The sequence below is a fragment of the Leucoraja erinacea genome, chromosome 11 (genome assembly GCF_028641065.1).
Source record: "Leucoraja erinacea ecotype New England chromosome 11, Leri_hhj_1, whole genome shotgun sequence".
Taxonomy (NCBI): Eukaryota; Metazoa; Chordata; class Chondrichthyes; order Rajiformes; family Rajidae; genus Leucoraja; species Leucoraja erinaceus.
This window is the reverse complement of record NC_073387.1, coordinates 59,022,701-59,049,654: the sequence shown is the minus strand read 5'-3', so window position 1 is coordinate 59,049,654 and position 26,954 is coordinate 59,022,701. Positions and strand designations below refer to the sequence as shown.

The 26,954-nt window shown below is 48.1% G+C and overlaps 1 protein-coding gene across 1 annotated transcript in view; it reads right to left on the bottom strand.

Annotated features, from left to right (window-relative positions):
* The window catches only part of LOC129701854 (vascular endothelial growth factor C-like), a 46,401-nt gene extending 20,040 nt beyond the window's left edge, over positions 1–26,361 (bottom strand). Inside the window, exon 1 of the mRNA XM_055643338.1 lies at positions 26,102–26,361. Within this exon, the coding sequence (XP_055499313.1) occupies positions 26,102–26,299 (198 nt within the window). The 5' untranslated portion in view covers positions 26,300–26,361. The remainder of the gene's footprint in view (positions 1–26,101) is intronic.
* Positions 26,362–26,954: the final 593 nt, after the last annotated feature.

Genomic DNA, 26,954 nt, shown 5'->3' with positions numbered 1-26,954 from the left:
GGAACCGAGTTGTGTAAACGGTTCCATTTGTAACAGTGGACGCAGTGTCCATTCATTCAAACCCCACTGAGCACAGAACGGCAAAGTCACACAAGAGAGTGGTGAATCTCTGGAACTCTCTGCCACAGAGGGTAGTTGAAGCCAGTTCATTGGCTATATTTAAGAGGGAGTTAGATGTGGCCCTTGTGGCTAAGGGGATCAGGGGGTATGGAGAGAGGGCAGGTACAGGATACTGAGTTGGATGATCAGCCATGATCATATTGAATGGCAATGCAGGCTCGAAGGGCCGAATGGCCTCTACTCCTGCACCTAATTTCTATGTTCTATGTTTCTACAACTACAATGTCACGTTGGCACTTTACAGGGGAACATCAAAGACTCAAGTCTGGAGTCAAATATCCCAGAAACAATGACATTATTACTTGCAGCAGCTCAACACATAGAAACATAGAAATTAGGTGCAGGAGTAGAGGCCATTCGGCCCTTCGAGCCTGCACCGCCATTCAATATGATCATGGCTGATCATCCAACTCAGTATCCCGTACCTGCCTTCTCTCCATACCCTCTGATCCCTTTAGCCACAAAGGCCACATCCAACTCCCTCTTAAATATAGCCAATGAACTGTGGCCTCAACTACCCTCTGTGGCAGAGAGTTCCAGAGATTCACCACTCTCTGTGTGAAAAATGTTCTTCTCATCTCGGTTTTAAAGGATTTCCCCCTTATCCTTAAGCTGTGACCCCTTGTCCTGGACTTCCCCAACATCGGGAACAATCTTCCTGCATCTAGCCTGTCCAACCCCTTAAGAATTTTGTAAGTTTCTATAAGATCCCCCCTCAATCTTCTAAATTCTAGAGAGTATAAACCAAGTCTATCCAGTCTTTCTTCTGTAAACATCTGTAAACATCTGTAATATACACCAACAAAACAACCAGAATCAAAACTAAACTAATTGTCCCATTCTCCTTTGTTCAATGAATGATTTTAAAATAATCATTTATTGCTGAGTCTCTATAAGGCGCTGGTCGGGCCACATTTAGAATATTGTGAGCAACTTTGGGCCCCGTATCTGAGGAAGGATGTGCCGGCTTTGGAGAGGTTTACAAGAATGATCCCAGGAATGAGTGGGTTAACCTACGATGAGCGTTTGTCGGCACTGGGCCTGTACTCGCTGGAGTTTAGAAGGATGAGGGGGGAACCTCATTGAAACTTACAGAATAGTGAAAGGCCTGGATAGAGTGGATGTGGAGAGGATGTTTCCACTAGTGGGAGAGTCTAGGACCAGAGGTCACAGCCTCAGAATTAAAGGATGTTCCTTTAGGAAGGAGATGTGGAGGAATTTCTTTAGTCAGAGGGAGGTGAATCTGTGGAATTCATTGCCACAGACGGCTGTGGAGGCCACAAGTCAATGGATATTTTAAAGGCAGAGATAGATACTTGATTAGTACGGGTGTCAGGGGTTATGGAGAGAAGGCAGGAGAATGGGGTTAGGAGGGAGAGATAGATCAGCCCTGATTGAATGACGGAGTAGCCTTGACGGGCCGAATGGCCTTATTCTACTCCTATTCCTTATGATTTCTTTACAAAATTTCTTCCCCGTTTCTGAAGCTGCATGTGTGTCAGTCGGTGGCTAAATGTTCCCTTCTCCGCACCTTCATCTGGCCCCTTGTTCCCTGTTTCACAAGGTCACAAAATCATAGGACATAGAGCAAAATTAGGCCATTCGGCCCATCGAGTCTACTCCGCCATTCAATCATGGCTGATCTATCTCTCCCTCCTAACCCCATTCTCCTGCCCTCCCCCCATAACCCCTGACACCCACACTAATCAACAATCTGTCTATCTCTGCCATATATTGTAAATATCCACTGACTTGGCCTTCATAGACGTCTGTGGCAAAGAATTCCACAGATTCACCACCCTCTGACTCAAGAAACTCCTCCTCATCTCCTTTCTAGAGGAACAATCTTTAATTCTGAGGCTGCAAACTCTAGTCCTAGACTCTCCCACCAGTGGAAACATCCTCTCCACATCCACTCTATCTGGGCCTTACATCATTCGATAAGTTTCAATGAGATCCTCTCCTCTTCCATTTAAATGCCATTGAGTACAGGCCCAGTGCCGACTGACGATCCTCATAGCAGCCGCAGCCATTTGAAAGCGTGGGCTGAAAGATGGCAGATGGAGTTTAATGCTGATAAGTGTGAGGTGCTACACCTTGGCAGGACAAATCAAAATAGGACGTACATGGTAAATGGTAGGGAATTGAAGAATGTAGTTGAACAGAGGGATCTGGGAATAACTGTGCACAGTTCCCTGAAAGTGGAATCTCATGTAGATAGGGTGGTAAAGAAAGCTTTTGGTGTGCTGGCCTTTATAAATCAGAGCATTGAGTATAGAAGTTGGGATGTAATGTTAAAATTGTACAAGGCATTGGTGAGGCCAATTCTGGAGTATGGTGTACAAGTTTGGTCGCCCAATTATAGGAAGGATGTCAACAAATAGGGAGAGTACAGAGGAGATTTACTAGAATGTTGCCTGGGTTTCAGCAACTAAGTTACAGAGAAAGGTTGAACAAGTTGGGGCTTTATTCACTGGAGCGCAGAAGGTTAAGGGGGGACTTGATAGAGGTTTTTAAAATGATGAGAGGGATAGACAGAGTTGACGTGGAAAAGCTTTTCCCACTGAGAGTAGGGAAGATGCAAACAAGAGGACATGACTTGAGAATTAAGGGACAAAAGTTTAGGGGTAACATGAGGGGGAACTTCTTTACTCAGAGAGTGGTGGCTGTGTGGAATGAGCTTCCAGTGCAGGTGGTGGAGGCAGGTTCGTTTTTATCATTTAAAAATAAATTGGATAGTTATATGGACGGGAAAGGAATGGAGGGTTATGGTCTGAGCGCAGGTAGATGGGACTAGGGGAGAATATGTGTTCGGCACGGACTAGAAGGGTCGAGATGGCCTGTTTCCGTGCTGTAATTGTTATATGGTTATATGGTTATAGCAGCCGCAGCTACCTGCATTTATTGCCTGCTATCCAGTCAGGGGAAAGACAGTACTTGATGACAATCGAGCCGTCCACTGTGTACAGATACAGGATAACATGCAAGATCAAGTCCTGTAAAGTCTGCTTAAAGATAGTCCAAAGGTCTTCAATGAGGTAGATAGTAGTTCATGACCGCTCTCTAGTTGTGGTGGCATGGTTCAGTTGCCTGATAACAGCCGGGAAGAAACTGCCCCTGAATCTGGGGTGTGGAGATGTGTGCGTTGGTTTTCACACTTCTGTACCTCTTGCCCGATGGGAGAGGGGAGAAGAGGGAGTGGCCGGGGGTGAGACTGGTCCTTGATGATGCTGCTGGCCTTGCCGAGGCAGCGTGAGGTGTAGATGGAGTCAATGGAGGGGAGGTTGGTTTGTGTGTGTGTGTGTGTGTGTGTGTATGTGTGTGTGTGTGTCTGTGTGCGTGAATGTGTGTGCGTGTGTGTGTTTAGATGTGCGCGTGTGCGTGTGCGCACGTGCGTGTATGTGTGCATATGTGTGTGCGTGCGTGTGTGTGTGTGTGCGTGTGTGTGTGAGAGATGGTCTGGGCTGTGTCAACAACTCATTGCGATCTCTTGCGGGTCTTGGGTGGAGCTGTTCCCAAACCGAGCTGTGATACTTGCCGATAGAATGCTTTGTACGGCGCATCTGTAGAAGTTGGTGAGAGTTGGGGGGGACGTGCTGGACTTCCGAAGGAAGGCGCTGGTGTGTTGTGTGTCTGGGCCATGGACAAGTTGTATCAATGACCAAGTACACACGTCTATCTCCCCAGAATGCTTAAGCCCCTGTCCCACTTAGGAGACCTAAACAGCAACCTCTGGTGACCTTGCCCAGCCACCCAAGGTTTCCATGAGGTCACCGGAGGTTTTGGTCACTCTCCCGAATGGTGGAGAGTGGTTTCCGTGTGATCGAGGCTTTATCTAGGTTGCTGCTATTTTTTCATCATGATTAAAACCAGCCTCGACTAAAAAATAGGTTGCCGTTTAAAAATCCATCATTTTTTAGTGGCAGGTCTGGTGGAAGCCGGTTTTCTTCACAGTTGAGGAAGATTTTCAACATGTGTGTGGGAGGTGGTAGGAGGTTGCAGGTCACCTCGACCTTGGCAAGGTCACCAGAGGTTACTGTTTAGGTCTCCTAAGTGGGACAGGGGCTTTAGGAATTAAGGATTTCAATTTAGTTTAGTTTAGAGATACAGCGTGGAAACAGGCCCTTCGGCCCACCGGGTCCGTGCCGACCAGCGATCCCCGCACACTAACACTATCCTACACACGCTGGGGACATTACACCAAGCCAATTAACCTACAAACCTGCACGTCTTTGGAGTGTGGGAGGAAATAGTTTCCACAGATTCACCGCCCTCTGACTAAAGAAGTTCCTCCTCAGCTCGTTTTGAAGAAGAGACCACGGTGTCTGTGTCAAACACAATGCCGAGACCCTCACTTCCAGTATCTGCCTGCACGCGGTCCATATCCCACCATTCCCTGCACATCCCTGTGTCTATCCAATAACATCTCATATCTGCTTCCACCACCGCCCCTGGCAGCGTGTTCCAGGCACCCACCGCCCTCTGTGTAAAAAAAAACCTGCCCCACACGTCTCCTTTAAACTTTGCCCCTCTCCCCTTGAAGCTGCGCCTTCTAGTCTTTGAATATCTATCCACCCTGGGAGAAAGGTTCTGACTGGCGGTCCCATCATAGAGTCACAGTGATACAGTGTGGAAACTGACCCTTGGGCCCAACTTGCCCACACCGGCCAACATGTCCCAGCTACACCAGCCACTCTCTCTGCCTCTGGTAATGAGGCCACAGTTTGCCACTTGAGTGGTTTTCCGATTGCAGCAGCTCCTATCCCCAGGTGTGTGGGATCTGGGCGCTACTGGACAAGGCCCATTATCCAGGACTCTGAGCTCAGTGACGACCACACACGGGCCGTGACCGACAAACAACATTGGTGGGTGGGTGAGAGTTTACCCAACACCCACATCTTGCCCAGTGCCTCAGGTCAGCGGATCAGCTGCTCCTTGAGGTACCAAGGTCTAAGCGGAAGCTCAGAGGGGGTAGAGCCTTTTCTGTTGCTGCCCCGGCACTCTGGAACACCTTGCCGCTGCAGATCAGACACTGTCCATCTTTAAATCCTCCCTAAAAACTCACTTTTATTCACTGGCTTTCGACACTGGCTGAGACTTTGTTCCCGTTTTAGTGCTTTTAATGTCTTTTAATTTTTACTGTTTTTATAGTCCTGTCGTCTTAATGGTTTTAGTAGTTTGTAATAACTTTTTGTTGACTTCCCATGTACAGCACTTTGTGGTAACTGATGTTGTCTAAAAGCGCTTTATAAATAAAGTTATTATTATTATTATTATCTTGCAGAGAGTTGTGTCGATTCCATCGTGTAGATGTGGCAGTTTCCTCCCTGACCAATACTGCAGAAACAGACGCTGTTCTAACAACAATCCATTAGTTTCAAGATCGATCCTTTTCATTCCAAATCTATTTAATTATTTGAATTTAAGTCCTTGATCCTTATGCTTCAATTCAAATCCTTCAATTCAATTTGAAGGATTTAGGGCAGTCACGGTGGGGCAGCGGCTATTACGGGTGCTGTCTGTACGGAGTTTGCACGTTCTCCCCGTGACCTGCGTGGGTTTTCTCTGAGATCTTCAGTTTCCTCCCACACTCCAAAGATGTACAGGTTAATTGGCTTGTGTAAATTGCCCCTAGCGTGTAGGATAGTGCTAGTGTACGGGGTGATGGCTGGTCGGCACGGACTCGGTGGGCTGAAGGGCCTGTTTCCATGCTGACTCTCTAAAGTGTAAAGTAAAGGCTGGACATATCAAACGAATACAAGAAGTTGGGATGAAACTATTTGAGCAATGTAGGTCAGTCTGTGTCTGCAACAAACAGCTGACAGCTGGCTCGATGGTGGTTCTCTGTAAGGCATTGTGTCATTGGCTGTAGTGTTAACATTAAGCGATGGGCTGTTCCCCTTCCTCCAATCACAGGGCGAGCGTTTCATTCCCCCAGCGAGGTGACAGACCACAAGGGAAAGCTCTGACACTCTGAACCTTTGTCTGATCCCTGTGGCCAGGGGCTCACATTACCAGCTGTGACACGCACTCTACTGATCAAATTCCTCAGATGGGAACCTCCCCCCCTCTCAGTGGGACCAGGCCACAGTGTGCTTCATCCTGCACCTCGTCCCTGAATACACAATAGACAATAGGTGCAGGAGGAGGCCATTCGGCCCTTCCAGCCAGCACCGCCATTCAATGTGATCATTGCTGATCATCCCCAATCAGTACCCCGTTCCTGCCTTCTCCCCATATCCCCCGACTCCGCTATCTTTAAGCTCTCTCTTGAAAGTATCCAGAGAACCGGCCTCCACCGCCCTCTGAGGCAGAGAATTCCACAGACTCACAACTCTCTGTGAGAAAAAGTGTTTCCTCGTCTCCGTTCTAAATGGCTTACCCCTTATTCTTAAACTGTGGCCCCTGGTTCTGGACTCCCCCAACATCGGGAACATGTTTCCTGCCTCTAGCGTGTCCAAACCCTTAACAATCTTACATGTTTCAATGAGATCCCTTCTCATCCTTCTATTCTCCAGAGTGTACAAGCCCAGCTGCTCCATTCTCTCAACATATGACAGTCCCGCCATCCCGGGAATTAACCTGGTAAACCTACGCTGCACTCCCTCAATAGCAAGAATGTCCTTCCTCATGGATAGGCGACGTTTAGGGTCGGGACCCTTTTTTAGAACATACAAAGAAAGTAGAATCTCCGTACAGATCCGTAGTGAGGATGGAACCCGGGTCTCTGGCGCCGTGAGGCAGCAACTCTACCGCTGCGCCCTGGATCCTGAATAGTTTTCTTACAAATGGTCGGTCAATTTTATATAAATACCATCCACTGACATTCAGACCTGCTTCAAGCCAGTCAGTCAATGGTTAAACTCAGCGGGTCAGGCAGCGTCTGTGGAGAACATGGATAGGTGACGTTTCACAGAGTGCTGGAGTAACTCAGCGGGTCAGGCAGCATCTGTGGAGAACATGGATAGGTGACGTTTTGGGTCGAGATCCTTCTTCAGACTCAACCCGAAACGTTACCCACTGCTTCTATCCACAGATGCTGCCTGTCCTATTGAGTAACTCCAGTATTTTGAACCTATAGTCGGTGTCAGCCAGCATCTGCAGTTCCTTTCTCCACAAAGAACAGCAGATGCTGGTTTACAAGAAAAGACACAAAGTGCTGGAGTAATTCAGTGGGTCACACAACGAGATCTTTGCATCGTACCTCAGTAGACGAGACAATAAACTAAACTAAACCATGAGCAGCAGGAGCATTGGAGAACGTGGATAGGTGACGTTTCAGGTCAGGACCCTTCCTCAGATCCATCTTACTCCCCCCTCCAGCCCAGAGCAATAATGAAAGAATTCACAACTAATCCAGTTGCTGCATCAAAGGCATTCTTGTGTGTGGAATCCTGGCGTTAAATTTCATTGGTGTTGTTACCTTCTGCACCATGTCTAATGTGTCATTTAATACGCTGGCAGTCACGGTGGGAGGGAATGGAGCCAACTATTAGAGTGGTCTAAAACCCACAAGGAGTTAATCTGTAACAGCAAAGACAATTGCTTTCCGTGCGTGTAGAGGTGGTTCAGGCAGGGGCTGAAACGTGAGATTGTGTGGAGCTTCAGACAGGCAGCGAGACTGACTGTTTGAACTGCCTGCTGTTTATTCCTCTTGGCTGCTCAGCTAACCGCTCGGACCCAAACTAATTCACGTGTCTACGGGACAGACGGGGAGACGATGCCCACTCAATGAGAACCAGCCGTCTGGATGCACAGACAGAAGCTGTGACAAGTAGCAGGCAGAGGCTGGTGAGGAACGGGTCAAAGTGCTGACTCAGGCTGCAGAACATGGGTGGGTAACTCAGCAGGTCAGGCAGCAATCGCAGAGAACATGGGTGGGTAACTGAGTGGGTCAGGCAGCATCACTGCGGAACATGGGTGGGTAACTCAGTGGGTCAGGCAGCATTCGCAGAGAGCATGAGTGGGTAACTGAGTGGGTCAGGCAGCATCACTGGAGAACATCGGTGGGTAACTGAGTGGGTCAGGCAGCATCACTGGAGAACATGGGTGGGTAACTGAGTGGGTCAGGCAGCATTCGCAGAGAGCATGAGTGTCACAGTCTGCCCTCTCCTCATTCTCATCCACTTCACCTCCCAGTACTTTTCCACCGGTCCCTCCTTCTCCTTGCCTGCCTGCCTGCCACTCCCCTCTCATCAGCCCAACTCTCCTCACCTGTTGCACTCAGTTGCCTCTGATCACCAATTAACCCGGTATATAGACTCTCCTCACCATTCACACAGGGCCAGATTGTACTGTAATGGGTATAGCTTGGACCCAATAGCAGCACAGAATCAGGCAGGTATAATCGGTAATGAACTTTATTACGATACTGTAACACAGAGTAGTAACACAGGAATGGGTACACCGTACTCACACAGAGGCTCAGGATTGAGCGAGGGTTCAGAAGAGGGGCAGGCAGGAGACGTAGACGGGGTAGCGGAAGGTCCGGTAACCAGGAGATCCAACACACGATGCAAACAAACCAGCGAGGGACAGACGAAAGGAGAGTCGAAGCCAGGCAGGAAGTCGAGGAGCCGTTGCAGGGATACACCAAACCCACCAGGAGAGAGGTAACAGACAGAACCATTGAGGTACGGGACGAAGGCCGTGGGTCGGGGGCACAGAAGGCTGAGGTGACATCCGTGGACGACAGGACGGAATGGTCAGGGGCAGGCAGGTTCGAATCCGTGTAGTCAGTCTGGAAATCGCTGGAGAGTCTTGCATGAACGCTGAGAACAATCTGGCCCTGTGTGAGCGGTGAGGAGAGTCTACATGCCGGGTTAATAGGTGATCAGAGGCAACTGAGTGCAACAGGTGAGGAGAGTTGGGCTGATGAGAGGGGAGTGGCAGGCAGGCAGGTGAGGAGAAGGAGGGACCGGTGGAAAAGTACCGGGAGGTGAAGAGGATGAGAATGAGGAGAGGGCAGACTGTGACAATGAGAGGAATAGATCGGGTACACACACACACAGAGTCTCTGCCCAGAGTTGGGGAATCGAGGGCCAGAGGACATAGGTTTAAGATCAGTGAGAAAAGATTTAATAGGAATCTGAGTGGTAACGTTTTCACACAGAGGATGATGGGTGTATGGAACAAGCTGCCAGAGGAGGTAGTTGAGGCTGGGACTTTTGAAAAACAGTTAGACAGGTACATGGATAGGACAGGTTTGGAGGGATATGGACCAAATGTAACAGGTGGGACATGTGGGTCGGTGTGGGCAAGTTGGGCCGATGGGCTTGTTTCCACCTTGTAAGAGTCTATGACATTGTGACTCTGGATAGGTAACTCAGCAGGTCAGGCAGCATCCCTGGGGAACTTGGATAGGTGGCGTTTTGGTCTCGCGACTACTATAGAAGATGCTGATGTTATTGTTTACCTCCGGTATATGTAGCAGAGGGATCTCCTTGAGGCCGAGACAGAGGTGAAGTAAACAGAGAAAGTGAGAGAGAGAGAGAGAGAGGGAGTCCCTGACAACCTGTGCCCCAAACCAGAGATAGACATAACAAGTTGGAGTAATGGCCCTGTCCCACTGTAGGAGCTATTTCAACAGTTCACCGCATCACCGGTTCCACGCTCCCCTCCATTGAGTCTGTCCAAAGCAAGCGCTGTCTGCGGAGGGCGCTCAGCATCGCCAAGGACTGCTCTCACCCCAACCATGGACTGTTTACCCTCCTACCATCCGGGAGGCGCTACAGGTTTCTCCGTTGCCGAACCAGCAGGTCCAGGAACAGCTTCTTCCCGACGGCTGTCACTCTACTCAACAACGTACCTCGGTGACTGCCAATCACCACCCCCCCCCCGGACACTTATTATTATTTATTCAAATCGTTTGCTATGTCGCTCTTCCAGGGAGATGCTAAATGCATTTCGTTGTCTCTGTACTGTACACTGACAATGACAATTAAAATTGAATCTGAATCTGAATCTGAATCTGAGTTCTCCCGAGTTTTAAAAAATCGAACTCGTGGTAAGCACGTAAATGTACGTAGCGGGTACGTCGGAGCTCGGGGACGTCTCTTAGCGGCTCGTAACGCTAACGGCTGATACTCGGGAAACGCGGTAAGCTCAGGAAGACTCGTGAAGATTTTTCAACGTGTTGAAAAATGTCCACGAGAGCCCCGAGTACCCACGAGCGGCCATTACCGTAAATCTCCGAGTTCGAATCGGGGGGAAACTCGGGAGAACTCTTGAAAGAACTGGTACAGTGGGACAGGGCTGTAACTCAGCGGGACAGGCAGCATCTCTGGAGAGAAGGAATGGGTGACGTTTCGGGTCGGTGTTACTTCCTGCACCACGCAGAACTCATGGACTTCATCAACTTCTCCATCCTGCACTCAAACCTACTTGGAACATCTATCTCCGTCCCCGTCCTTGATCTCACAGTCTCCATCACAGGAAACGGACCACTATTAAACCTCCCGCTGTCCCAAGCCAACTTTGCCAGAGCCCGCGGCAGCATCTTGTCCCCTCAGAGTCGATGGGAGGCGATGGGCAACATAATGATACAGGGAAGACCAGGAAGCTTTGGGAACTAGAAGTCTCATTCCCAGCACCACACAAACATCCCAAATATGTTGTACACACACAGATGCCAATCTCTGCAGGGGAGAGAGGGGAGCATTTTTGGGATTGCTTCTAAATCAGTTAAATATTAAACAAAATTGTCGATTGGCCCAAGTTACGGCAAGAGACATCTGCTGATAATTTAATATTAAAGGGGACAAGCTTCGACAATGTTCTCCAACAGTCAACCTGATGTTTTTGCATTAAATTTTAAGCATTTAATTTCAATTTGATTTACGGTGGGATGGGCAGCATGTGATTATAGTCATCCAGTGTATTCAGTTCATGACCAATGGAAGAGTCACAGAGGCAGAGAGCTGTACAGTATAGAAAGGCCCTTTGGCCCATCTTGACCATGCCGACCAAGACTGCAGACTGAACTAGTCCCATTTGCCTGCATTTGGCACAAAACTTGGATTTCAGTTTTCAGTCATTTTTTTAGATGAATGGATTAACTGGAATTAATTACTTTAAGACCACAGTTCACTTAGCAAAGACTGAAATGAATTATTTAGCAGAAGGGTAGATACGAGTAAAACTTACAGCCCAATATTTAGTTTGGGTTTGGACACAAGATGAGAGATGTTTTAGAAACATAGAAATTAGGTGCAGGAGTAGAGGCCATTCGGCCCTTCGAGCCTGCACCGCCATTCAATATGATCATGGCTGATCATCCAACTCAGTATCCCGTACCTGCCTTCTCTCCATACCCTCTGATCCCCTTAGCCACAAGGGCCACATCTAACTCTCTCTTAAATATAGCCAATGAACTGGCCTCAACTACCCTCTGTGGCAGAGAGTTCCAGAGATTCACCACTCTCTGTGTGAAAAATGTTTTTCTCATCTCGGTTTTAAAGGATTTCCCCCTTATCCTTAAGCTGTGACCCCTTGTCCTGGACTTCCCCAACATCGGGAACAATCTTCCTGCATCTAGCCTGTCCAACCCCTTAAGAATTTAGTAAGTTTCTATAAGATCCCCTCTCAATCTCCTAAATTCTAGAGAGTATAAACCACGTCTATCCAGTCTTTCTTCATAAGACAGTCCTGACATCCCAGGAATCAGTCTGGTGAACCTTCTCTGCACTCCCTCCATGGCAATAATGTTTTAAACCAGATGTTAAACTGTTCATCTAGTTCTGGGTCGACACAAATGCTGGAGAAACCCAGCAGGTGAGGCAGCATCTATGGAGCGAAGGAATAGGTGACGTTTCGGGTCGAGACCCTTCTTCAGACTAGTCTCGTGTCTCGACCCGAAACATCACCCATTCCTTCTCTCCAGAGATGCTGCCTATCCCGCTGTTACTCCAGTTTTTAGTGTCTACCTTCGGTTTAAACCAGCATCTGCAGTTCCTTCCTGCACAATGAACTCAGTGCCACATCAGGCTTAGAGACATCCTTTATTGCTGTATAGGAACTACATTAGCAGAATAAAAGAGCGTACCTTTACGAAGGGGACGAGGTGGAATTTCTTTAGCCAGTGGGTGGTGAATCTGTAGAATTCATTCCCACAGAAGGCTGTGGAGGCCAAGCTGAGATAGATAGATTCTTGATTAGTGCGGGTGTCAGGGGTTTTGAGGAGAAGGCAGGAGAATGGGGTTAGGAGGGAGAGATGGATCAGCCATGATTGAATGGCGGAGTAGACTCGATGGGCCGAATGGCCTCATCCTGCTCCTCTGACTTATGGACATAACCTCCCGGTCAGGGGAGGGTCTTGGTGTTGCGTTCAGGGTCAGGTTGGTTAATCTTCTGATCATTACTGCTGCAGCAAACTTAATAAAGGCATTCTGCAAAAAAAGCATTAGCTATGGTTCAGATGCCTGGGGCTGTGTGTGAATGAATAGAATCAACGGCTTTTATAAACCAGCATCAGAGCTTCCTTGTTTCTGCCTAATACACTTACATTTGTACCCATCAAGTGGGAATATGATTAAGCTCTTTAGAAATCTGGAGAAAATAGAGGATTACAATTGGAAAGAGACTTTTTTTAAACTTACCCTGTGAAGTACAGAGACGTGAAGCTGCCTCTAACATGTGCAACTCCAGCCAGCATAGTCTGACTGATAACTTACTTTCCAGTTCTCTGACCAGTCCTACTGTCTCCGACTACATTCTATCTCTGTTATGAAGGCCAACATTCCATTAGCTTTCTTCACTGCCTGCTGTACCTGTAAGCCAACTTACAGTGACTGGTGTAGAAGGGCAGCCAGGTCTCGCTGCACCTCCCCCTTGCCTAACCTAACCCCATTGAGATAATAATCTGCCCCCTTGTTTTTGCCGCCAAAGTGGATAACCTCACATTTATCTATATTATACTGCATCTGCCACGCATCTGCCCACTCACTCAACCTGTCCCGCCCACTCCCCTGACATCAGTCTGAAGAAGGGTCTCGACTCAAAATGTCACCTATCCATGTTCTCCACAGATGCTGCCTGACCCGCTGAGTTACTCCAGCACTCTGTGAAACGTCACCTATCCATGTTCTCCACAGATGCTGCTGCACCCGCTGAGTTACTCCAGCACTCTGTGAAACGTCACCTATCCATGTTCTCCACAGATGCTGCCTGACCCGCTGAGTTACTCCAGCACTCTGTGAAACGTCACCTATCCATGTTCTCCACAGATGCTGCCTGACCCGCTGAGTTACTCCAGCACTGTGTGCCTATCTGTGGACAGAAGAGGTTAGTTTAACTTGGCAGAGTGCTCAGCATGGATAATCTGGGCAAAGGGCCTGTTTCTGTCATTGTTCTCCGCTCTAAGAACATGACAGAGAGCTGGAGCACTTTGTGAGTGGCGTTTCTGGGCTGGAGACCAGAGACAGTGTCTAATCCATGTTTGGGGATGACCAAAGCCAGGGTGTCGGTAACATCGAGTGTCCACCTCCCCCCTGACTACAGGGGACAAGATGCTGCCTGGGCAGATGACCAGCTGATCCGACAGTCAGAGGGGAACTTTACAAAGGAGATGGCTGTTCAGTCCCCGTCTAAAACTTAAGATAGAAACATCTACAATGTCACTCAAGAACATTTAAAGTGGAAGGAATAATTGTTTTAAAAAATATCAAAGACTAAGTCCATGTGTTTAAGAAGGAACTGTGCAGATGCTGGAAAAATCGAAGGTAGACAAAAATGCTGGAGAAACTCAGCGGGTGAGGCAGCATCTATGGAGCGAAGGAAATAGGTGACGTTTCGTATGCCTTCGCTGTATAGATGCTGCCGCACCCGCTGAGTTTCTCCAGCATTTTTGTCCACCAAAGACTAAGACCATGATACCCAGGGCAAAGCAAACACAAGATGGCAGTTGAGTTAATAGCTGAGAAAATGTAGCAACAAGGAACTGCAGATGTCAGTTTATCAAGGCAAGATACCATGTGCTGGAGTAACTCAGCGGGTCAGGCAGCATCTGTGGAGAACATGGATAGGTGACGTTTCAGAGTGCTGGAGTAACTCAGCGGGTGCAGCAGCATCTATGGAGCTAAGGAAATAGGTAACGTTTCGGGTCGAAACCCTTCCGGGTTTCGTCCCGAAACGTTGCCTATTTCCAGAAGGATTTCGGCCCGAAACGTTGCCTATTTCCTTCGCTCCATAGATGCTGCTGCACCATAACTCAGCGGACAAGGCAGCATCTGTGGAGAACATGGATAGGTGATGTTTCACAGAGTGCTGGAGTAACTCAGCGGGTCAGGCAGCATCTGTGGAGAACATGGATAGGTGACGTTTCAGGTCGAGACCCTTCTTCACAATGTTGGAATCTATGCAGAGACGCAGAGACGTTTTGTTGTGGACACACAATATGAAGGAACGAAGGAAGTAATAAGTTAGAGATATCATGGATTTGTTCCGAGCCCTTTGTTTTGCTCTGGGAGATATCCTTGGTGAATTGAAAGGAAGGAGAGAGTTTGTCAATCTGCACACTCTGGAAGCCAGCACTAAGTGCTAGACTAAATAAAACCAGACACATCCATCCAAGAAAAGTTCAACACAGGAATCTCTGGCTGGTCATCTCTGCAGTTATTAAACCCAGAGATAACAGCGGATGATGGATTAGTACTGCAAGATTTGATAGTAGCTAATGTTATTCCACTTTTTATTAAGAGTGTGTCATGTGTAGACTCCCAGGGAAGATGTCCGGGTTAGCATGACACCAGAGTTATGATGGAGATAGTTCTGAAGGAGAAAGCATTGCCAAGAATTCTCAGTTTGTAGTGGTCCATCTACACCAAGGCCAAACTAATTCATCACAATATTTTGAAACTGCACAGTTACTTACGGCTGCCAATATTGGGTGAGAGTTGAGAGTGAGAAATTGTGAGGGGGGGGGGGGGGGGGGGGGGTTGGTGTAGGGGGTGCGGGAGGGGGGGTATCCCATGGTAGGGAGCTTTTGCATTTCTCAGCTTGAAACGGTGCAATCTGGTGCATACTGTAGTGAGTCTTTTAACTTACACTTGAATGCAACATTTATGCTTTAAATTGAATTAGCTCTGAATAAGGTTAGGCGAAATTACATTCCTGATTACATTCCACAGTAGAGCCCAGGCTCTGATCAACAGGTGCAGCACATGAATGACTATATTCATGTAATTAATTCAGATTATAATTCATGCTGTTATGCATATATATATAGATAAACAAAAACATAGAAACAAGGCAAGAGGAGACAGACTTCCATCACTGTTCTGCACAAATAAATCAATCAACCTTACCCTTTGACTATAGAAACAAGACAGAAATAATGCCACATATTCAACCGTGTATGGTTGAATGAAATTAATATATATATATAGAAACAGGCCATTCGGCCCACCAAGTCCACACAGACCAGCAGTCTACCATACACCAGTTGTATCCAACACGCCAGGGACAATTTACAGAAGCCAATTAACCTACAAACCTGCACTTCTTTCGGATTGTTGGAGAAACGGGAATATCCAGAGAAAACCCATGTGGTCATAGGGAGAATGTACAAATACTGTACAGACAGGACCCGTAGTCAGGATCAAATCTGGGTCTGTGGTGCTGCCAGGCAGCAACTCTACCGCTGCACCACCGTGCCACCCCATTACATTATTTTTTCTGTAATATATTTATTATGGTGTCAGGTCAATGAAGATGAACACATGATTCTGATTCCTGCCCTTAGTTGGACAACGCACCTCTCCAGTCATTGTGTTTTATGGCTGGTTTTCAACCTCTTCAGACTGAAGGTCTCGACCCGAAACATCACCTATTCTTTCTCTCCAGAGATGCTGCCTGTCCTGCTGAGTTATTCCAGCTTTTAGTGTCTATCTTCAGTTTAAACCAGCACCTGCAGTGCCTTCCTACACTCGAAACAGATCCTATTCTCATAATATTATTCACCTCAACTAAATCTCCGTTGCTGCAGAGAATACAATCCCAGTCAAATCTTTCTTCAAAGTGAAAGAAGAATTCCAGCTTTGCCCAAAATTTTCATAAATCACCCCTGGGTCCTCTCCAGAGCAATTGCACCCTTTCTACAGTATGTCATAGTCTTACAGCATGGAAACAGGCCCTTCATCCGAACTTGCCCATGCAGATCAAGATGCCCCATCTAAACTAGTCCCATCTATCCGCATTTGGCCCATATCCCTTTAAACCTTGTGTGTGCCAGTGTGTGTGTAAGGGTGTGTAAGGGTGTGTGTGTGTAAGGGTGTGTGTGTGTAAGGGTGTGATAGATAATAGACAATTGGTGCAGGAGTGGCCATTTGGCCCTTCGAGCCAGCACCGCCATTCATTGTGATCATGGCTGATCATCCACAATCAGTACCCCGTTCCTGCCTTCTCCCCATAGCCCCTGACTCCGCTATCTTTAAGAGCCCTATCTAGCTCGCTCTTGAAGGTATCCAGAGAACCAGCCTCCACCGCACTCTGAGGCAGAGAATTCCACAGACTCACCACTCTCTGTGAGAAAAAGTGTTTCCTCGTCTCCGTTCTAAATGGCTTACCCCTTATTCTTAAACTGTGTGGCCCCTGGTTCTGGACTCCCCCAACATCGGGAACATGTTTCCTGCCTCTAGCGTGTCCAAACCCTTAACAATCTTATATGTTTCAATGTGTAAGGGTGTGTGTAAGGGTGTTAAAGATAGCGGAGTCAGGGGATATGGAGAGAAGGCAGGAACAGGGTACTGATTGTGGATGATCAGCCATGGTCATGTTGAATGGCGGTGCTGGCTGGAAGGGCCGAATGGCCTCCTCCTGCACATGTTGTCTATTGTGAGCCCAGTCCTTCACAGTACAAAGTGTGCGGCACTTTGAGTCGTTCTTGTAAAGCAGCAGCTGCAGTTCCTTACATGGCATGAGGAGCTATCGTCAGTGATATCCGCCAACCTGGCTATTCCCTTTCCTCTCTTCCTGTCCCTGAGAGAAGACAGAGCTTGAAAACAGAGCGCCCAGACTAAAAGAGCAGCTGCTTCTCCAGAGCTGTCCTGAACCAATCACCACTTCTTGGAGTAACGCTACCTGACTGTTACTCCAATGTTGTGGCTACTCCAGCGGCTGGCACTTTGCACCTGAAGCTCTCACCATTACGCTGTGTTGCCCTCATCACGCTATTTATCCATCTATACTCGTTACTCTGCGAGGAGTTTACACTGGGCGGCACGGTGGTGCAGCGGGTAGAGCTGCTGCCTCACAGCGCAAGAGACCCCGGTTCGATCCTGACTACGGGTACTGTCTGTGTGGAGTTTGCACGTTCTCCCCGTGACCTGTGTGGGTTTTCTCCGGGTGTTCCGGCTTCCTCCCACACCCCAAACACGTGCAGGTTTGTAGGTTAATTGGCTTGGTGTAATTGTAAATTGTCCCTAGTGTGTGTAGGATAATGTTAGTGTGCGGGGATCGCTGGTCGGCACGGACTCGGTGGGCCGAAGGGCCTGTTTCCACGCTGTATCTCTAAAGTCTAATAGAAGTTTAGAGAATGTCATGGCAGCCTGGTTTGTATGAAACAATCTCATCTGGCTCTGTGTCTGTAGCTGATGGCCAACTCTGCTTCTCGTGAGGCCAAAATCTCGGGTGACCTTCAGCAGTTGTAGGTCTGCACAGTCAGGCCAATGAAACTGAGTAAACATCGGAGGCAGGAAGTGAAGGATATATTACAGCTGAGAAGTCACACCCACTGTAATAAACTGCGTGTTGGGACACGGTCTTATGTTGATACTTCACAGCAGCAGTAGCCTGGGGCTCCAACATCTTGGAACGTCCCTGAAACAAAGATCCCAACAAATATAATCCCAACTTGGCAGGGAAAACACGACAGTGGTCATATTTCAATGAGCAAGTTTAAAACAATATTCCAGCAGCAAATTGAAGCCTTCGTAGAGGAGAAAGTGACTGGAAAAGGAAAATGTGAGCACACTGTAGGCTCACACCTCTGGAGAACTCTAAACCACACACGCACTGTAGACTTTACACTGCGTGCATCTCGGCCTGGCTCAGCAACCCAGATGTCCAGGAGCAGAGGAGATTACAGAGAGTGCTGGACACTGCCCGGTCCATCACAGATACTGACCTCCCCACCATCGAAGGGATCTACAGGAGTCACTATCTCATAAAGGCAGCCGGCATCATCAGAGACCCACACCACCCTGGCCACGCTCTCATCTCGCTGCTACCATGGGGAAGAAGGTACAGGAGCCTGAAAACCGTGACCTCCAGGTTGAAGAACAGCTTCTTCCCAACAACACTGCACAACACTGACCTCAGCGACTGTGATCATCTGTGGACTGTGTCTGTGGTTATAGCATCATAGTCATACAACACTGAAACAGGTCCTTTGTTCCAACGTGCCCACCCTGCCCAACGTCCCACCTTGCCATATTTGGCCCGTATCCCTCTAAACCTGTGCTATCCATGTACCTGCCCAAATGTCCTTTAAATGTTGTTGTAGTCCCAGCCTCAACTACCTCCTCTGGCAGCTCGTTCCATACACCCACCACCCTCTCCACTCCAGAACAAGGGGTCACAGTTTAAGGATAAGGGGAAAATATTTTAGGACCGAGATGAGGAAACCATTTTTCACACAGAGAGTGGTGAATCTCTGGAATTCTCTGCCACAGAAGGTAGTTGAGGCCACAGTTCATTGGCTATATTTAAGAGGGAGTTAGATGTGGCCCTTGTGGCTAAAGAGATCAGGGGGTATGGAGAGAAGGCAGGTACGGGATACTGAGTTGGATGATCAGCCATGATCATATTGAATGGCGGTGCAGGCTCGAAGGGCCGAATGGCCTCTACTCCTGCACCTAATTTCTATGTTTCTGGCTGAACTACCCCTAATCTTGTGTGTGGACTCAACAAGATCCTGTGTGTGGACCCACTGAGTTACTCCAGCTTGTTGCGTCCATATTCAGTGTAAACCAGCATCTGCAGTTCCTTCTTGCACAACTCTGTGTCACTTTGGAACCACATCGACACAATCTACTATAGAGAGGGTCTGTGCTCTGTAGACATCGGTTCTGCACTGCTATGCTTAATCTGTTATTAATTTATGGTATTATTGGTTATAATATGATTATATGTGTTGTAATGTTCACATGGCTGGGAACTGCAGCATCTGAAGAGGGGTCTCGACCCAAAACGTCACCTATTCCTTCGGTCCATAGATGCTGCCTCACCCGCTGAGTTTCTCCAGCATTTTTTGTCCAGCAGCAAATGAGAATGACATTGTCTTGTTGACAATTAAATGCTCTTGACCTTAGACCTCTCTCGCCCCACATGTATTGGTGACTGTTTCACCTGCACCACTTTCTGTTATGCCCCTGTCCCACTTAGGAAACCTGAACGGAAACCTCTGGAGACTTTGCGCCCCACCCAAGGATTCCCTGCGGTTCCCGGAGGTTTTTGTCAGTCTCCCTACCTGCTTCCACTACCTGCAACCTCTGGCAACCACCTGCAACCTCCGGGAACCGCACGGAAACCTTGGGTGGGGCGCAAAGTCTCCAGAGGTTTCCGTTCAGGTTTCCTAAGTGGGACAGGGGCATTACTGTCCTTGCCCTGTGGTCAGTCTGCTGCCAACCTCAGTGAGGACTGTCCACCAGCTCCCTGAATCCCCACAGCAAGCCTACACACGCACAACACACACACGTTCCAATGGTCAATGAATCTATAAACAGAACAACCCCCAGATATCCACCCATCAAACCGTTTCCACCAGTGGGAGCGTCTAGAACCAGAGGGCACAGCCTCAGAATAAAAGGACGTACCTTTAGTAAGGAAATGAGGAGGAATTTCTTTAGCCAGAGGGTGGTGAATCTGTGGAATTCATTGCTACAGACGGCTATGGAGGCCAAGTTAGTAGATATTTTCAAAGTGATTTTCAGTTGAGTTTATTGTCATGTGTACCGAGGTACAGTGAAAAGCTCTGTTGCGTGCCAACCAGTCAGCGGAAAGACAATACATAGAAACATAGACATAGAAAATAGGTGCAGGAGTAGAGGCCATTCGGCCCTTCGAGCCTGCATCGCCATTCAATATGATCATGGCTGATCATCCAACTCAGTATCCTGTACCTGCCTTCTCTCCATACCCCCTGATCCCTTTAGCCACAAGGGCCACATCTAACTCCCTCCTAAATATAGCCAATGAACAGTGGCCTCAACTACCTTCTGTGGCAGAGAATTCCAGAGATTCACCACTCTCTGTGTGAAAAATGTTTTACTCATCTCGGTCCTAAAAGATTTTACCCTTATCCTTAAACTGTGACCCCTTGTCCTGGACTTCCCCAACATCGGGAGCAATCTTCCTGCATCTAGCCTGTCCAACCCCTTAAGAATTTTGTAAGTTTCTATAAGATCCCCTCTCAATCCCCTTTCATAGCAAAAGGATTTGAGTATAGGAGCAGGGAGGTTCTACTGCAGTTGTACAGGGTCTTGGTGAGACCACACCTGGAGTATTGCGTACAGTTTTGGTCTCCAAATCTGAGGAAGGACATTATTGCCATAGAGGGAGTGCAGAGAAGGTTCACCAGACTGATTCCTGGGATGTCAGGACTGTCTTATGAAGAAAGACTGGATAGACTTGGTTTATACTCTCTAGAATTTAGGAGATTGAGAGGTGATCTTACAGAAACTTACAAAATTCTTAAGGGGTTGGACAGGCTGGATGCAGGAAGATTGCTCCCGATGTTGGGGAAGTCCAGGACAAGGGGTCACAGCTTAAGGATAAGGGGGAAATCCTTTAAAGCCGAGATGAGAAGAACTTTTTTCACACAGAGAGTGGTGAATCTCTGGAACTCTCTGCCGCAGAGGGTAGTCGAGGCCACAGTTCATTGGCTATATTTAAGAGGGAGTTAGATGTGGCCCTTGTGGCTAAGGGGATCAGAGGGTATGGAGAGAAGGCAGGTACAGGATACTGAGTTGGATGATCAGCCATGATCATATTGAATGGCGGTGCAGGCTCGAAGGGCCGAATGGCCTACTCCTGCACCTAATTTCTATGTTTCTATGTTCTAATCTTCTAAATTCTAGCGTGTACAAGCCGAGTGTCTACAATCGAGCCATTTACAGTGTACAGATACAGGATAAGGGAATAATGTTTAGTGCAAGAGAAACGACATGTCGCTGTAGGGGTATAGAAGCGAGTGTGATGTGTGATTGTAGATGTGTCTTTGTGGCTAGCGTGCTGATTGTCGCTTGCGTTGGGCACCATGACGGATGGAAGCGTGTAAACGCGGTGATCAATACATGTATTTCAGCACTCACACAGGGTCAATAAGTGAACTGTACCCGTCAGTCACGGGTCTGCCTTGTGGAATGTAAACAATAACTAAAGTGATTGTGATCTTATTAAACATGTGGTACCTTGTCAACTCTCGACAACACCGATCACAACCCCAGATAGCAAGACTTCTGACTCTGTCGGAAATTGGACGATGCATGGAGCAAACTAGATGATCTACAAACAAGTCGATTTGTAAATCAGAAACAGATTTTGATTTAATGCGACTCAACTGGAAACAGTGGAAAAAGGAGAATTAGTAAGCTGACATGGGGCCACCCTCTCGGGCCGATGGGCTCGTCGTGACCTTGGGATGCTATCAGGTGCCGCCACACAGCAATGTAACGGCCTCAGCAGTATTTAAATGCTAGCACTGTTCTTATACAGCAGAATGATTCTGGATTCGAGTCAGTAGTTAGTGTTTTGAACCATCTACATAAGAGGGTCAGTGCCTGAATTTTAGTATCACTTATAATCCAGTTGGATACACAGAAATACTACGTTATGTCTATGTTTAAGTTCAACTCCTACTATGGCAGATTTTGTTAATAGATACAGCACGGAAACAGGCCCTTCGGCCCACCGAGTCTACGCCGACCAGCGATCACCCCGTACACAAGCGCTGTCCTACATACTGGGGATAACATACAGAGACGGATTCACCTGCAAACCTGTATGCCTTTATAGTGTGGGAGGAAACCAGAGCACCCGGAGAAAACCCACGCGGTCACAGGCAGAACGTGCAAACTCCGCACAGACAGCACCCGAGGTCGGGATCAAACCCGGGTCTCTGGCGCTGTGAGGCAGCAGCTCTACCCGCTGCGCTATTGGGCCCAGAGTCGTTGACAATGATGGGGTGAAATTTAATAAATTGAGATAAAGACTCATGTGATTTACGGCTTTCCCTCAGTTTTGTAAATACACCATCCAGTCCCACAATGAACAGTGAGGCAGATCCCAGCCTAAGGTCACGATGGAATGGTAACCTGTAGCCCGAGTTGGGCAGGTGGCAGTATCAGCCCTATTAGTCACACAGCACGGAAACAGGCCCTTCAGCCCAACTTGCCGATGCCCCATCTACACTAGTCCCATCTTGCCCACGTTTGGCCCATATCCCTCTAAACCGGGAGCCAGGTGTGGATTTGTCAATGACCACTGTCTGCAGAAGACTTCATCAACAGTTAATACAGAGGCTACACTACAAGATGCAAACCACTGGTTAGCCGCAAAAATAGGATGGCCAGGTTACAGTTTGCCAAGAAGTACTTAAAACATAGAAACATATAAAATTAGAAATTAGGTGCAGGAGTAGGCCATTCGGCCCTTCGAGCCTGCACCGCCATTCAATATGATCATGGCTGATCATCCAACTCAGTATCCCGTACCTGCCTTCACTCCATACCCTCTGATCCCCTTAGCCACAAGGGCCACATCTAACTCCCTCTTAAATATAGCCAATGAACTGGCCTCGACTACCCTCTGTGGCAGAGAGTTCCAGAGATTCACCACTCCCTGTGTGAAAAAAGTTCTTCTCATCCTGTATGCCTTATGTATGTATGCTGTATGTAAAACAGCAACCACAGTTCTGGAAAAAGGTCTCGTGGACAGATGAGACAAAGATTAACTTATATCAGAGTGATGGCAAGAGCAAGGTATGGAGGAGAGAAGGAACTGCCCAAGATCCAAAACATACCGCCTTATCTGTGAAACACAGTGGTGGGGGTGTTATGGCCTGGGCATGTATGGCTGCTGAAGGTACTGGCTCACTAATCTTCATTGATGATACATCTGCTGATGGTAGTAGCATAATGAATTCTGAAGTGTATAGACACATCCTATCTGCTCAAGTTCAAACAAAGGCCTCAAAACTCATTGGCCGGCGGTTCATTCTACAGCAAGACAATGATCCCAAACATACTGCTAAAGCAACAAAGGAGTGTTTCAAAGCTAAAAAATGGTCAATTCTTGAGTGGCCAAGTCAATCGCCCTTTGATCTGAACCCAATTGAGGATACCTTTTATATGCTGAAGAGAAAACTGAAGGGGACTAGCCCCTAAAACAAGCATAAGCTAAAGACGGTGATGTCCATGAATAGCAGACTTCAAGCAGTCATTGCATGCAATAGATATGCAACAGAAATGACTACTTTCATTTACATGACATTGCTGTGCCCCAAACATTACACTGCCCTGAAATGGGGGGACTATGTATAAACACTGCTGTAATTTCTACATGGTGAAACCAAAATGTATAAAAATGGCCTGTATTAAAATCTGTGCACTTTAACCACATGTGATTTACAATCATAAATCTCAAATTGTGGAGTACAGAGGCAAATAAATAAATGGTGGGTCTTTGTCCCAAACATTATGGAGGGCACTGAAGGGGAGAAGATTTAATTGGAACCTGAGGGGTAAATGTTTCATGCAGAGGGTAGTGGGTGTATGCAATGAGCTGCCACAGGAGGTAGTTGAGGCTGGGACTATCCCAACATTTAAGAAACTGTTAGACAGGTACATGGACCGGACAGGTTCGTAGTGATATGGACCAAGCACGGGCAAATGGGACTGGTGTAGCTAGGACATGTTGGCTGGTGTGGGCAAGTTGGGCCTGTTTCCACACTGTATCACTCTGTGACCACTTTATCTGTGGTGAACGTCTGTGAAGTTGCACACAGTGTGATGAGCTAGCCCGGTCATTCAAGGTTGAATCCATTAAAGTCCATCAGTCAGCATGAAACACTATCTCCTGACAACATGTCGCCAATTTTATTCTCCTCCTCTCTCCAACCAGAGTTCTACAACACTCTCTCACTGCCCCCCCCCCACCCTCTGTGATTTCTCCTGCTCCCCCACATATCTTTCATTCATTTGTTCCATATCTCTCCACATCTCTTGTTTCCCTCTCCCCCGACTCTGTCTGAAGAAGGGTCTCGACCTGAAACGTCACCAATTTCCTTAGCTCCATAGATGCTGCTGCACCCGCTGAGTTACTCCAGCACTCTGTGAAACATCACCTATCCATGTTCTCCACAGATGCTGCCTGACCCACTGAGTTACTCCAGCACTCTGTGAAACGTCACCTATCCATGTTCTCCACAGATGCTGCCTGACCCGCTGAGTTACTCCAGCACTCTGTGAAACGTCACCTATCCATGTTCTCCACAGATGCTGCCTGACCCGCTGAGTTACTCCAGCACTCTGTGAAACGTCACCTATCCATGTTCTCCACAGATGCTGCCTGACCCGCTGAGTTACTCCAGCACTCTGTGAAACGTCACCTATCCATGTTCTCCACAGATGCTGCCTGACCCGCTGAGTTATGGTGCAGCAGCACCTATGGAGCGAAGGAAATCGGCAACGTTTCTGGAAATAGGCAACGTTTTTGGGCCGAAACCCTTCCGGGTTTCGGCCCGAAACGTTGCCTATTTCCTTAGCTCCATAGATGCTGCTGCACCCGCTGAGTTACTCCAGCACTCTGCGCCTTTAAATGTAAATAGATTATCCTGGAACACTGGGCAGAGAGCCTTGGATGGGGTCAGTATGGACAAGACGGGTAGAAGGGCCTGTTTCCGTGCAGCATGACTGTGACTTAAAGCCTAGACAAGTTGTGGGCTGACGGATGTATTCACTGGGACAGAGAGTGGCACGGTGGCCAGCGGTGTGGTGTGTGGCCGCTCTCCAATGTCACAGCGGCCACGACTGGTGCATTGGAGCTGCCGGCCTGTGACCCCCAGCAATAGATCAGGTCCACGACCCACACACGGAGACCCCGGCCCGACTCACAGCGCTGGAGCACAAGCAGTGGCCCGGGGGGAACGTGGACACACGATGTTTTGGGTCAGACCCGTCTCCCATTTCTTCTCTCCAGAGATGCTGCCTGACCCCCCCCCCCCACACACACACACACACCCCACACACACCCCCCCCCACACACACACCCCCCCCCACATACCCTCCCCCACCCCCCCCCCCACACACACACACCCCCACACATACATACTCACACCCTCCCGCCTACGCACACACCCACCCACCCACACAAAATCCCCCCACACACCCATGCACACACACATTATTTACATATCACTCCAAACATATTCTTAAACACCTTTTGAATATATATATATATATATAGTTTGAATAGAAAGAACCCGTTTTGCATACAACACACATAACACTTCAAACTCTTAATGTTGAATTGATACTTTACACACACACACACACACACATATATAAACACTTTAAACAAAATCTTAAAAGTATTTTGAATAGACGTGGCCTTTATACACATACTTATATATAAATATAAAGCGACAAAACATTTTAGTCTTTAAGTAAATATGATCCACTTTACGCACAGATACACACTCACACGCACACACATAAAACCCTTCAAACAAACTCTTCAAAGTATTTTGAGTAAATATGACCCACTTTATACACACAGTCTCCATAACACTCACACACACACTTATACACACACTCACACACATACTTATACACACACATCCACCCATACACACCCATACACACTTATACACATACACACACACACTTATACACACACCCATACACACTTATACACACACACACTTATACACACACACACTCACTTATAAAAGTCCATAGACTGCCCGGCAGTGGGGCATCTTTACCTGACTGTGAGCCTGGTCGCGGCGGTGCGGGTGGTCGTGGTGGTCGGGGTGATGCGGGTGTTCGGGGTGGTGAGCAGCGGAGAGGGAGAGGAGGATGAGGGAGAGGGAGAGGGAGATGGAGAGGGAGAGGAGCGGGCAATAGCCCGGCGGGGAGCGTTGACAGAGCGGGTCCGCCAGCCGCTGGTGTCCCGGCCGCATCGCTGCCACCGCTGCCCCCTGTGTGTGGACACAACGCGCTGTGGCCCCGGCTAGTGAACACACGCCAGCATTCCCCCCCCCCCCCCCCCCCCCGCCCCGCCGCTGCTGCTGGAGCTGGAGCTGGGAACACGAGTGCAAGTGGGGCGGGGAGAGGCGGGGACACACACACAGACACACACAGACCTCCGCTTATCCTGCCCTAACCCGGCTATCCCGGGACTGCCCCGTCTAATCCCAGTCTGCCCTGCCTAACCCGGGACTGATTTACCCGGGGCTATCTGCTTTACCCGGGTCTGTCTGTCTGCCTGCCTCGACAGGCCTTTCGGCCCACTTTCTATTCAATGTTTCACTTTATTGTCAAATGCAGCGAGATACAGTGAAATTAGTTTTCTTGCCCAGTTCCTACAACTCCCGCTACACGGAGACAATGCTGCCTGAGCTGCTGTTACCGCCAGCATTGTGTGCCCATCTTCGGTTTAAACCAGCATTTCCACACTATAGATACATGTTAGACAAGCATCTCAGTTACAGCACAAGTGTACAGCAGTGGGACACTGAGACAGTATACACAGTCAAAGATGGGCACAGCGTGCTGGAGTAACTCAGCGGGTCAGGCAGCATCTGTGGAGAACATGGATAGGTGATGTTTCACAGA